Source organism: Sparus aurata, chromosome 10, assembly GCF_900880675.1.
Source record: "Sparus aurata chromosome 10, fSpaAur1.1, whole genome shotgun sequence".
NCBI lineage: Eukaryota > Metazoa > Chordata > Actinopteri > Spariformes > Sparidae > Sparus > Sparus aurata.
Window position 1 is genome coordinate 19232853 of NC_044196.1, and position 13644 is coordinate 19246496.

At 43.5% G+C, this 13644-nt stretch overlaps 1 protein-coding gene across 2 annotated transcripts; it reads right to left on the reverse strand.

Annotated features, from left to right (window-relative positions):
* Positions 1-3200: 3200 nt before the first annotated feature.
* Positions 3201-13644, reverse strand: tnfsf12 (TNF superfamily member 12). 2 transcript variants are annotated; one of them, XM_030430854.1, is made up of 7 exons: positions 13357-13644; positions 11804-11885; positions 8883-8939; positions 8707-8730; positions 8480-8607; positions 6291-6581; positions 3201-6258 (listed from the first exon to the last, which is right to left on the reverse strand). In XM_030430854.1, the coding sequence occupies exons 1-6, from the start codon at positions 13528-13530 to the stop codon at positions 6306-6308; spliced, it is 741 nt and encodes a 246-aa protein (XP_030286714.1). In that variant the 5' UTR covers positions 13531-13644; the 3' UTR covers positions 3201-6258; positions 6291-6305. The 2 variants fall into 2 exon arrangements, with proteins under 2 accessions (XP_030286714.1, XP_030286713.1); XM_030430853.1 differs by having other exon boundaries at positions 3201-6581; positions 13357-13643.

Genomic DNA, 13644 nt, shown 5'->3' on the forward strand with positions numbered 1-13644 from the left:
GGGCTGTGTGGAGGTTTTTTTTTGCAAGATGGTGTCTGTATGTCACACACATTTCATCTCTTTCTCGAAAAGTTTTTAAAAGTATAAATATGAGTCAATTCAAACTTAATAACTGAAGGGGCCATAAATGACCTTGTTTGCAGTTCAGCAGTTTTACAGACGTTTCTTCTTGTGCTTTAGGGGAAAATGCTCTTTGAGCCACATGGGAATTTTTTGCTGCAGTACCGCCAGTGGCCACTGGGCAAAATTGGATGCAAGTCTGAATTATGTTCATGAAAATGTCTTACTGATATCTCAAAAGGATTTTTTTTGGATTGCCGTGAAATCTGCTTCACATACTCAAGTTCCCTCAGTGTTTATCAAACTTTCACATGGTACACTACCTCGGAAAATATTAGGCTCTCTAAGTACCGCCGTTATGACCGACCTTAAAATACACCTACTTTTTTGCGCCGTTTTCTGCTGACGTTAGCAGGTGCTGTGGACGTTGACGATGTATGTGCGACGTGCATGAAAATGACTAAGAAACTGGCTAAAGAAAAATATTACAGTTAAGACAAAGTAATTTTAAATTAAATCCTCCACGCCCCACTAGAGGGAGCTCATGTCCCACCGGTCGTACTTTTGATAGTTTGATAGTTTGAGGATATAGTTAATAGCTCTGGTGATCCTTGGCTTTTTATCTTCAGGTCAATATTTTATTGTGTCCAGTATTTGGGTTTATGATGAATATCATGGAAAACTAATGACATTCCCATCAGCGTCAGCTGTACTTAGTGTTAGGAGGCTAACATTTGCTAATTAGCACTAAACACTAAGTAAATCAATATGGTACCATCAGCTCTTAGTGTCATTATGAGCATATTAGCATTTAGCTCAAAGCCCAGCTATGTGCACATGTAAAGCCTCACATAGCAAGCTAAAGCTAGCATAGCATGACTGTACACTTTTTGCGGATATTGAAGGTCACAAAGCTAACAAGTTGACTTGAGTGAAACATGGTTGGCTTTATCATGTGCCAGGCTTACACACAAAGACATGTATCATCACAAGACAGCAGCACAGCTCAGTAAAAGAGTCATTGAGTCAGAAAAGTGACTCGTCATTTAGACAGAAATAGGTTTCCTAACGTTAGCATTCCAAGTGAGGCTTCACTGGTGCAGCTGAGTAAGCACTTAGTTACATCATCTTACTCTAATATATATTTTTTGAATCATATACTTATCTTTGAACGTAACACCCGATATAAGTTTATGGTCTCTCTTTATTGCCCTTATATTTTATGATAGCTTATCTAATGTGAAGGCAGATTGATAGGTATGGATGACATTAGATAACACTGGTCCATTAATTCTTCAAAAAAATGTTCTCCGACCAAGTTCCCGCTCAACAGGTTTTAACCCTAGAATGATAAATAATAAGATTATGATAATAAATAATCCAGATAACCAGTGTGTCAAGACATAAACTGTAAAATCGTAAAGCGCAAAACGCTGTATGAGACATTGCTTTGCTGAGAAAAGGTGTTTTCTATTTAGCTTTGGTTGATTATTCAAGGTAAACAAAACTAAACCTCTGACTGGACAAACAGAGAACAGCCGTCTCCAGAGACCACAAACTGTCGTCAATCTGCTCGGATGCTGCGTACAAGCACAAAGGCGTCGATGTGGGGGGGCGATGCGGTGATTCAACATCTCCTCACAGATTCATCACACTCTCTTCTCCCACACACACACACACACACACACACACACACTACAGCAACCTTGAAGAGCAGATGGCGAGTGATTCACAATGACTGAAGGTGAGGAGTCATCCTGCTCTGTTACTCAGAGCAGATTGGAGCCACACAGCTCTCTGTTTAGTGTTATCTCAGCTTTATGATTCCTGGTGGACTCCCATTCAGCGCACACCGACGGGCTCATTATAGATGATGCACTGACTGTCTCGACTGTACTGCACATTCATTGATGTTTCTGGCATGCGGCTGATGTTTTCATGCGGAGGCACTAGCAGGCAGTTTGAAAGTGTCGGACACTTTAACTAATTTCCTCGAAAAAATTTAATTAAATCCGTTAACAAAGCTCATAAATTCATGAATTTAGTCAAACGTATGTAGTTTGCAGTTAAGGAAGCATGTCACGGACACTATGTATTCACTACTGCAACAAATGAACATTTGACTCGCAGACTAAACACATCCATGGAATAAAATCAAGGTTAGTGTCACATTTCTTCCAATAATAACAAATATAACCATCACGGTACGATGACGTTTCGTATGTTTGTCTGGATTGATTACAGCCCTGATTAATGAATCCCCGCAGATGAATAAATGGATGAGATATATTTTTAATGACCTTTCCCTCCTGAGTTTAGCTTTCTTTTTCCTCTTGGCTAAACATTGATTACTTGCAGCTCTTTAAAGTCTCCAAAAATTCTTCAAATGAACACACAGGAGTGACACAACCTGTGATGAGGGGTCATGGGTCCAACATCAATTACAGTGTGACCAGTTTAAGTGTCTTGTAAAATGAGATTAGTTGTAGCTTTAACTGTGATGAGTTTAAGGAGCTAACGTTTACAGCCATTCTTTGCAGTATGTGTACTTCTATTTTAAACTTTTAATGATGTGTTGTCCAGTACAAGATTTATTACCATACCTCTCACTTGTTTGCGTGTCATCTGTCACAAAAACACTCTTTAAAGCAACATTTATGCATTTTATACCTTCTTGGTGGGAAGTGCAACAAGTTGTTCAGAAAATACTGCAACTTTAGCATTTATTTGGATTGTGTTTGCTTTTGTGAAATTTTCGTTATGATTTTTGGCTCTGTTTTGGTCTCCACCAACTCCTGGGGGAAATATTTGGCTCTTTAACTGCGCTATATTCGCAAGCTAGTCACTAATTTGGCCTTAAAACTGCCATAAGGTGCTGAGTATATAGTGGGTTTATAGATAAGAACAGTGAGAGTGAATCAAAACAGGAAAGTTGTGGGCTGTAAAGCCAAAACAGCTTGCTTAAAGTTGCTAAAATGCTCAGTAAAAGATATTGATTGCGACAGCTTTGAATTTACTTGTACAGGCCATCCGGACTTTTTATTATATTTTCTTGACAACTTACTACTTTCTGCTCACCTTTGCCCTCGTTTGTGGAGACACACAAGCTTTTTCGTGAAACAAATTCGAAAGTAAAACTCTTAAGAAAAATCCCAAAAACAAGGTTTATTCATCATATGATGAGTGGGCTGCGGAGAAATTGCATTGCATACATCATCACTTTACAGAGAACTTCTTCAGAAGACTTCACAAGATTTTCCGAGGCGGTAATAAACTTTGACATTTCGAGAAATAGGAATTAGGGCAGGGAAGTGTGTAAAACTGTGTGTGTGTGTGTGTGTGTGTGAGGAAAAACATGCTTCGTCCCTCCACACACACAAAGACCTTTAGCTATGCGGTTCAGGTTCAGATTCAGGAAGTGAAAATTTAGATGGCTGCTGGTGTGTGTGTGTGCAGAGGACACTCTGGGGCTTCAGTGTGTGTGTGTGTGTGTGTGTGTGTGTGTGTGCGGCCTAATCGGTGCTGACGGGGAAATATGAGGTGCACAGGGTTGGTGGGAGTAGTGGTGGCTGTGGGGGATGAGTGAGACACAAAAGGGAAGAGGAAAACGATGAGGAAATCAGACAGGATATAACGTCCACACGTCAAAATCTGCCATTTTTTCCATTTGACGACATGAATGCTTGGCTCCAATTAAAAGCACTACGTTCGCTGCAGTAAAGTGCTGAGGAGAAACCAATGTGGTCCATCCACAAAAACTACTTATAAACAAGAGTGGGAGTGCTGAACCCACTGCTAGAAATACACACTGTTTGTACTGTAGCAGGGAATATTACAGAAAGCAGCAGCAGCAGCACATGAGAGAATGGAGGGAGTTTAATTTCTACAAAAGATAAAAAATTAAGAGGCGACAGTTGGATAATGTGACTGATAAACCTTGGAGAATGAGAATCAGGAGCTAAATGTAACAATCAGAAAACAGAGTTATTTTAGAACTGGGCTTTGGTTTTGGACAAAGTCTTTATTTCTGAATTATAGAAAGTAATCAAATTGAGTTAAAAAGCGTTTTAATATTTAGTTTTAGCTAAGCTAACGATGTGGCTCCACACCCCCGGTTAGTCAGTTTGCCACTCTGATCAAAACAGAAACATCTAAACAACTATTTGAAGGATCGACATTAAATTTGGTGCAGAGAATGAATCTTAATGAATTTGGTGGCCTCTGAAGTTTTCCTAGCTTCATCATTAAAATCTAAATCTTAGTATTTTTCAATACAATCCAATAAAACTCATGACATCCCTGTCAACTACAGCTGTACTTTGTTTCATGCTAATTAGCTGAATGCTAACATTATACCTGCTGAGAGGTCATATTGATAACATATTTATGTAGACATTTTTTTAAGTTAGCTAGCTAGTGTTAGCTAACCAGCATTAGCAACGTTAATGTTGGCAAGCCATTGCAACTTTTACATTAGCTAGCTAGTGTTAGCAAAGTTAGGTGCAACAATCTGGCAACACTTGAGGGGGCAGATGATTCAAACATGACTGTGGTGTGAATGCAATGGTGGGTGGGAGATGAAATGTCACATTTAGTAGCTGAATGTTATCAATAACACCTTCAACGTGTTAGCTTGCTGACTTTAGCGCACAAATGTAATATGGACTAGATATAGTGGCTGCTCAGGCTTGCTTTCGTTTTTTGCCAAGTGAGCATAGAGTGCCATTATGAAAGAGACAACTGCTGACGGATGTGAAGTCTATGGGCATAATGGGAAGTAGCTAGCGAGGAAAATTTTGCTGTGCATATTCACCTGCCGAGCTCATTTAGTTGAATTTTAGTTGAAAACTTTAGAAATTTCAGAATGTTATGACATCTGTGTGTTGTGTTGCAGAAATGTCTGCTAAAGTTAGCATGCTAACCTGCTAGTCCCAGTCCAAACCTCCTGTTCTAGCTAACACCGACACTTCCCTGGTCTCCGAGCTCCCAGTCTGGACTGTTGCACAGCTAACTGTGCCAACTTCCTAGCCGCTGAAGTTAGCAGCAGTTACTCTGGTGATAGGCTGCCCCCTCTTTGTTATGAGTATGAATTCAATAGGTGGCCAGATCTTACATATTGCACCTTTAATGCTCGTCTTGATATTATACTAGCATTTAAATTTGTATTAACTTTTAATCACAGAATCATAAAATCGAAGACCTTTTACAGTACAAAATCTGTGTAATACTTAATTTCAACTTTAATTTACACTATATATCTTCGGACATGAGGGCCTCTGCAATACTATTTAATGGCTGACTCTTCATGGCAAATGAATAATCATCTAATGATTTACAACAACTTGGAAGTGAAAGCTGTAAAAGCTGTATTTAAAGCTTTGGTTACTGTAACTTGCAACTACTTTTCAGAAGTAAAGCCAATACTGTACATACGGATATGATCATAAACCATGAAACAAACAATACAATCAACTTCGACCTTAGAAAAGAGCACAGATTCACATCCATCTTTTTAAAAAAATGTCCTCCTTTCTTTGCCAGCTGCTGACTTGATATGCACATATGTTAAAAAAAGAAAAAGAAAAAAAAAGTGTGACGTATATACAAAGTATTTAAAGAAAAGGCAATAATTCACGCACATGTTGCATTGTAAAGATCATAAAATCAGTATAAAACAGAAGAAACGTTTGATTCATCAGATTTCACAAACAAACACACATGGTATAAAATATCGTTGACAACTCATGTAGGCCGTTAATAGTGTCGAGATCTTGCAGACGTGCTCTCAGCTCCTTGAGGCACCGGCGATATAAAAAGTGGAAGGTGCATGCACAGCTTTACTGTCAGTCTTATAAAGAGAGTGTAAGCACAATTTATTACACGATACGAAAAAAAGAGGAAGATCCAAGAACTTTTTATATGAAGCCCTTTATCTACGGAGCAGCCTCCGTCACATCTGTTCTCTCGGCAGACGTTCATCGAGCCAGTTCGTCCACTTTGGGTTCTTGGTTTTAATCCAAATGTCTGTGTTTCTGCGTTCCAAAACAGCACCGCTGTCCGGAGGGAAAAAAAAAAGATTCCACAACAACTTCCACAAATGTCAGGTTTGTCTTTCAAATTAACTTCTTCAGGGAAGCGGCTGTGGCTCGATGTGATAACCCACGGCTGCTTATGACTGTTTTACCAAGTTGCGGAAAAAAAATGCCATCCATACAAAAAAAAAAAAAAGAGTGAGATTCCAAGTTTCAGTTGACTTTAAAGATGCTGAAGATGTGAGGCGAGGCCGAAGGGTTGCCCACAGCGTGGAGTTTGAAGGACGAGCCCGTGATGGTCTGCAGCTCCGTGCCTTTGTCCAGTCGCAGGAGGCCGGACACCTGGCAGGGCTTCAGGAAGTGGAAAGGGTGCGGCCCGGCGGAGGGGGTCGTCCCGTAACCCTCTATGCACTGCAGCTTCTGAGGCCTCAGGCCTCTGGTCACCACGTCCAGCTTCACATACTGAGACTGCTGCTCGTTGAACAACACCTGAGGAAGCGCAGAGGTTGATCTCATTAAGGGAGGTGAGCAGACACACGAGGAGTATTCACATGAAAGCGACCCAGACTGCCTCAGGACCTCCACAGTCTCGCTATTCTCTCTTTTTCTTTTTTTTTCTGTTTGGCTAGATTTTCTCCAGACCTCTGTCAGCTTGACAAGACCAAAGTCTGGCTACAAGAGATTAGCCGAAACCCGATATCAACCTCTCTGAAAAACATGATACATACCAGTACAGTATGACTGATCACAGCTCAAAGAAAACCTGAAAATGAGGCCAACGACTGTTGATTCACTCTAGTTGCAAATATCAAGCTACGGTTCCTTGACGAAACCAAATTTAAGAGCAAAGAAAATACATTTTTAAGATTTTTACCCAAATTAAAACCTTATGATGCTTTGAAAAGACAGTTCAGAGAAGTTTATTTGACCTGTTTGATATCAGTGGGTGAACAATGCTACAAGTTGTTGATTCTGTAGCAGAACCCATTGTTTGAGACCATCTTTCTTTGGTTTGGGCTGATTTTCCCAAATCCCTCTGGACTAATCGCAGTGGATTCAGATCACCTGTGTGCAGGCCGGTGGAGACTGACTCCTGATTGAGGAGTGGAAGCAGTTTGGGGGCATTCACCTCCCAGCCAATCACGGTGTCATGATGCCCTTCTTGTTAAGGCTTCATAGAGGTAGGGGGACCCCTCTTTCTGAATCTGTCTCTCTCTCATTCGGAATCTGGCCCTGACTCACTGAGAACCTCATCCCCTTAGACAGCCAAACCAGGACTCTGGTCTAATCCAGTCCTGGTTAGAAATATTCAGCTTAATTTTCCAAAATTGGTAACTTTTCAAAATGGACCCAAATCTGACTGCATCCGTCATCATTCTGGTGTAGGAGGGGAAAGAAAGAAGAGCTGACTCGTTTGCACTTCTTTAAACCAATCATAAACGTCTTGGGGGCGGGGCTAAACTCAGGATGCACCAACGGCGCCACTGCAAAATGGGGTCAGTTGGAACTTATTTAGCATGTGGGGAGGCATTCACTGACGTTAAAATAGCAAAAAAGAGAAGCTAACACCTGCTAGCATGTTTAGATTCATACTGTTAGCAATAGGGCTGGGCTGATAGCTGACGGTCATCTGCTAATGAGCTCTGTACCATTCTACCATCATGATTTCACAGGCCGTCCACCAATGACCACAAAAAAGTAGAGTGTACAGGGTGTTTCTTTTCTGCAGGTCACTGTGAGTGTGTTTCTCTCAACCGTTCCGTTGTTATTTCTTAGCTTAGCTGTTGAGCTAGCTGGTTAAATTAGTTTTAAACCTCTGAGTGCAGAGAAGAAGACCATTTTAAAACAGACCACAGGAATGTGTGTTGGCGGTAACGGAAGACAGTTTTTTCGGCCGGGTGACAGTCCGAGGTTGCTGTCCGAGCGACAGTGGAAAACAGTGGCGACCACAAACAACAATGTCATCGTCCATCGGGCAATGTTTCACTGTGGGCATCGTCGTATGCCAATTCGGAAGTCATCGCCCAACCCTGATTAGCGACCGAGCTAGTTGCTCTTTAGCTCACCGCCTGCATGCTAACTTCGTCTGTTAGCTGGTTTGGTGCTTAGCAGGTAGTTTTATTTAGCTTCTTCTGTCTTCTGAAAAATGCTTTATGCCGCTAATGAGAGCTGTGAGAGTGAACCAAAATATTAGCGTCGCAGGCCTAAAAACCAAAAGCTGAGTGATGTTAACGTTAGCGTGTTGGTTTTCCGTGGGTCTCTCATTGCAAACAACGCTGTTTAATAGTACATGTGCTCATTTGATACATTGGTAAATTAAATACACTGCATTAAAGTAGCGATGAGACAATACCGGTAATAAACTACAACCTCCAGCACACACTCACCTGGCAGAACAGGAAGTAGACGCCCGCTTTCTCCACGGTGAAGGTGCCTTGCTCCTTGTTGTACCTCACCGCTTTACTCATATTCAGCGTCCTCTCCTCCCAACCCTTTATCACACCGCCCTCTCCCACTGACACACACACACACACACACACACATCCAAGATGAATCGTCTCGCGGACAAAAGATTCACAGATTATCCTCCATCCTTCATTTTTACGAGCCTTACCTTGCTGAGAGGACACTTTGGTTACTGGTGGAAAGTAAAAAGAGACATGGGGAGAGAGAGAGAAAAGGGAAAGTCAATTAAGATTTTATGGGTGCAATCGTATAGGGGTATAAGATTGAAACCACTTCAGCAGATGCTACACGAGACTGCTATAAGCGATCTGCCAAGCCACTTACTCTCAAAATGAGACGCCGCTTTCTTTCCATTTCCATTCCTCCCTCGCACCGTCCCCCCTTTTTTTCGGAAAAGGCAAGGAGAGACAGAGAGCATGAGTTTGAATGGCAGAGAAAAACATGCCTGTGGTTTTTTTGATAAAACAATCATTACCATCTGTATCTGTCTAATAACACCGTGTGTTAATTTGCAGCCATTTAGATTCGACCTGGCTCGTTTTTTTTGGTTTTTTTTTAACGCAGTTAGCAGATGGGCTGAGGATTTCCTTTCACGTGCTTCAATATATTTCCTCAAACTGTTATTTTCAGGCAGAAGCGTGTGCCTCGTTCTTTTTCTTTTTTTTTTTTCTCTTTCTTTCCTGTGGGGGCTAATCTTAGTGCCAGCTGGTCGCAGTCATCTAGAAAATACAGAATACGGAGAAAGAAGAGGAGAGAGATGGAGTGAAGGAGGATGGAGAGCTGTGTGTGTGTGTGTGTGTGTGTGTGTGTGTGTGCGTGTGAGATTGGGAGGGGGGGGGACAGGAAAAGACAAGATAGACAAGGGGAAAGTGAATGAGAGACGAAGCTAAGAAGGCTAAATAAGAGAAATGAAGTGCCAGAAAAAGGAAAAAGGAGTCAAAAAGGTCTCTGGCTGCTCTCTGACCCAAAAGAGTCGACTTAAGAATGGAGTGAAGCAACAGCCGCGGAGGCCCACTCACATAAATACAATAAATAAAACACAACGGTAAAAGGCCAGAGCTTGCAGAATGCCTGCTCTTGTTTCACTCCAAAGGTTTATTTTAGCTTTGCAATCTAGCCTACGGGGAGCAGTTCCAAACACAGATACAACCCCGATACTGTATATATGAACTGTGAAATACTTTATGTTACGAGACGAGGCCGCCAAACACCGGGCCCCCGCCATCGAGCAGGAATATTAAGCCCCTGCTGAAATAACTCGCAGGTGGGTGACCCTGTAGATTTAGGATTTTCTATGGGCGAGCGTAAAGCCCTCAGGCCGGCCAGGGTTTCCTGACTTAAGCTGTCAGTCATCAGGAGAGAACATAACAGCAGTGTCCTGCTGAAAGGCTGCACCACGGTGGTCAACTTTCCACAAACTGGAAAAAGCTGTTTTTTTTTTTTTTCCATTGACAGCCATGAATTTCTGAACGCTGTTTCATGCGTTTTGGACGACAGAGTCAGATATCGGTTACAAAAGGAAAAAGCTAATATCTGCAGGGTATCAATATAGATATCTTGGCGAGGCGCGCCGCTCTCTAAATGAATCCGTTTGTCAATTCTTGGATGTTCACCCCCGCGCCGAGAAAAAAAAAAACAAAACCCCAGCTTAAAAAGCGCCCGAGGGTTCACTCTCGGACAAAATGTGAACAAGCATCAAGCAGTCCCGTGACGGTGACGCAAGCGCGGGGCTATAAATACAGCAATGATAGGTCATCAAATATCACCGCTTTCACAACAAATCATAGCTGTGTCAGTCGTGTGCTCAGAGGGGGGACAAAAAAAAATCAATTTCGTTGCCCAGAAGCGTGCAACAGGGCCTCGCTCCCGCGCCAGCTGGTTTTCTGGGCTCCGGGGCCGCTCTGGTCAGACCTGTAATTTCTGAAACAGTCATCCAGCTGCCTACTTTTTCCTGTGTCAACTTTTAGCAGCGGGTAGTGCCTGCGGCCCGCTAGACCTGACCAAAGTGGCATGTGGGCCAAGACTGGCCAGCGTTTGTGTTAAATGTTCTTCCCAAAAAAACAACACTGTGCAGTTGGTAAGTATTGTGTCTGTGGTGATTTGGGGGCGGCTCGAAAAGCAAAATACTTCTGTATGTTGGTGGCGCACAAGTCTGGAAAATGCAGCTGTGCACTGTAAAAATCTGACAAGACGATTTTACTTTAAATCTAGGACACTGGTTGCCTTGAAACAGGTCAATAAATAACTATTAGTCCTTAGTTTCAACTTGCTCAGTTCACTGACAATGTTGCTGTATTAACTTAAAGGGACAGTTACATTTTACATATACATATTTTTCCTCTTACATGTCATGATATTTATCCATCTAGAATGTTTTGGTGTGAGTTTTGTAGATATCGGCTGTAGACATGTCTGCCTCCTCTAAAATATATTGGGATTAAAAGCTCAACAGCAACAGTAAATTTCCAGAAATCACGACTCGGTTACTCAAGATAATCCACGAACCTTGAGAGCAGTTTCACATAGGAGCTATTTCTTTTTTTTTTCTTTACCAAACTTCACCCGCCCTCTGACTCTGTCACTGTGCAAAAGGAAAAGGGGAATCTAAACATTAATGGCGTCCTCATCCGCTGAGCTGTAGTGTAACTAGCTTAGTTGGCTAGCGTCGAGTCCATGAGCGATACAGAAAGAAAATGGCTCCCGCATAAAACCGCAAAAATGCACCTTTTATTATCTGATTTGAGCCATTGGGTCTGATAACATTTTAAAAGTCTGGAAGAACCGCACTATTCAGTAAATTCATCTCTGTTTTAGTTAGCCAGGCGCTAAACCTGAAGCTGGCCGGCTCCATCGGCGGAAGTCCCGAGTGCGCGCGCTCTGTGGGCCTGACAGCGCAGCGGATCAGGGTCACTTTATACCCCGGAGGCCAAGCTTTTTCAGCTTCATAGAAATTGGACGCCCGCTGCCCCTCTGCGAGGTGACACAGACAGAAAATAGCACCTACATTAAACTGCTCGCGACAAGGTCTTTGGATTATCTCAGAGTAACCGGGTCAGGATTCCTGGAGAGAGACATCGCCGCTGAGTGTCGAGGGGGAGACGGACCTCTCTCACACCGAAACAGTCAGACGGATAAATATCTCTACAGGTAGGAAGAAATATATGAACTTTTGGCTTGATTCTCAAGTCTGTGCCGACTAAAAAAGGGAAGGCGACGTGAACTTGAAGACTTCTGATGTGCAGTACCGTCTCTCTTCACCCTCTGCCCCACCAGCAGCTCCCTCTTCTCCAGAATGAGCTGAACAATGGCCTTCCTCTGTGTGTTGACCTGTTGAAAGAGAGAGGGGGGGGGGGGGGGGGAAGAGAAACGCACTATTAACGAATGTCCAATAAGCTTATTATGACTTTTTTTTTTTTTTTTCTGGCAGCGGGCCCACACAGCCACAGACGGCCCCTTTCCAGCCAGTCGGCCACATAAACAGGCTCGTCTCTTCCAGTATCCTGCCCCCTTCGCTGCCATGCTAGCTTTAGAATGGGTCTACCACTTCCTCAGAGACCGGTTGCGACACCTAATGCATGTTTTTAGTGCTTTGCATTCCTCACATGTCTTGACTCCCTCTTTTTTTTCTGAGCGAGAAATGATTTTTTTTTTTTTTTTTTTGCCGAGCCAGCGAAAAAAAAAAAAAAGTTTTAAACCCTCTTGGCCGGGGGCCCGACTGAGTGACCGAAGGAGGCCTGATGTGAAGTAAGAGGAGAAGTGGGCTCAGGGAAAAGTGTGTTTAAATTTACTGCTACCGTTGGAACGCGAAAAGTCAAGCGAAGTTGCTCCCCGCTCCTCCAGACGCTCGCTCGCTGGCTCTCGTTGGGGAGTTGGCCCCCGGTCAAATGGACAAGAGCGGAGGCCCCTCGGGAAAGACTCCAGCATCAACACTCCACGTGTCCAATTTGAGGGGTGTTTGTGTGTGTGTGTGTGAGGGAGAAAGCGTGTGTGTGTGTGTGTGTGTGTCAACATGATCCACAGCCAACCTGTCCCCCTGATCTCAAATCCAGCGCAAACCTGGTTTTTGTAAATACTGTGAACTTGAAACCAGAAGAATTTCCATCAGCTCCTTTTTGGCCGCCTTTTGGAGAGAGAGAGAGAGAGAGAGAGAGAAAAAAAAGAATCCGTCCTCATGATGCAACCCCCGTGCTGGAATCTCACATATGCATGCAAGTGCACTTTGCAAAACGAGACTTGCACGGGGTTTAAAGAACACACTGGACCTCCCGAACCTGTGCATGTTGCAAATCACTTACACTTGCCGTATACTTTATCACCCGGGCCTGTGTTTCACGCCTGGAGCCTCTCAGCGCGCAGTCGGTCGGGTATGAGGGCGCTCACATGCCAAGTAGTTGAGGCTTTCCAGTAAATTGAGATAAAAAAAAAAAAAAAAACTGGAGCACAACTGGCACCAGAGTAATTAAACATGGCGAGGGGGGCTGGACGCGAAAATAAGTGCTCGACTGCGCTTATTGGTAAGCAATAAAAGTGCCAAGCAGAGAAATGGTGCAATAGAATAGAGTACGTGCGGAGGGAGAGGGGGGGGGGGGGGAGGAGGAGGAGGGGGTGAAGTGTGCGACTGCATTTTTCCATAAACCCCCCGCGAAGACTCCCAGTAGCCACAAAAGAAGTTACATAAGAAACACTTGAGTCGCAGACGCGTCAATATTAGTGTCTGTACAAATATGCGTGCAGTTCAGACAGACAGGATACATTGTTTTTGTTTTTTTGTTTTTTTTTGGAAAAGTGTGACACAAACCTGCTCCAGTCGGTCCTGCAGGATCTTGAAGGATTGAGACAGGTCCCGCGTCTGTCGCCAAGTCCACGCCGTGAACAGCGCGCTGCACGCGGCCAGAGACAGAGCCACCAGGGCCAGAGAAGCCCAGACGACCCGCAGCTTGCGCACTCGCCTCCTCTGCAGAATCCGATGCATATTGGGTGCAGGCTGCACTGCAACTCACCGAGATCCGCGCTTCAACTCCATTCCGGCAGAGCGTGGGGACGACGCGTGTCTGTCCGAATGTCCATTTCGGTGGAGGGGAGGGGG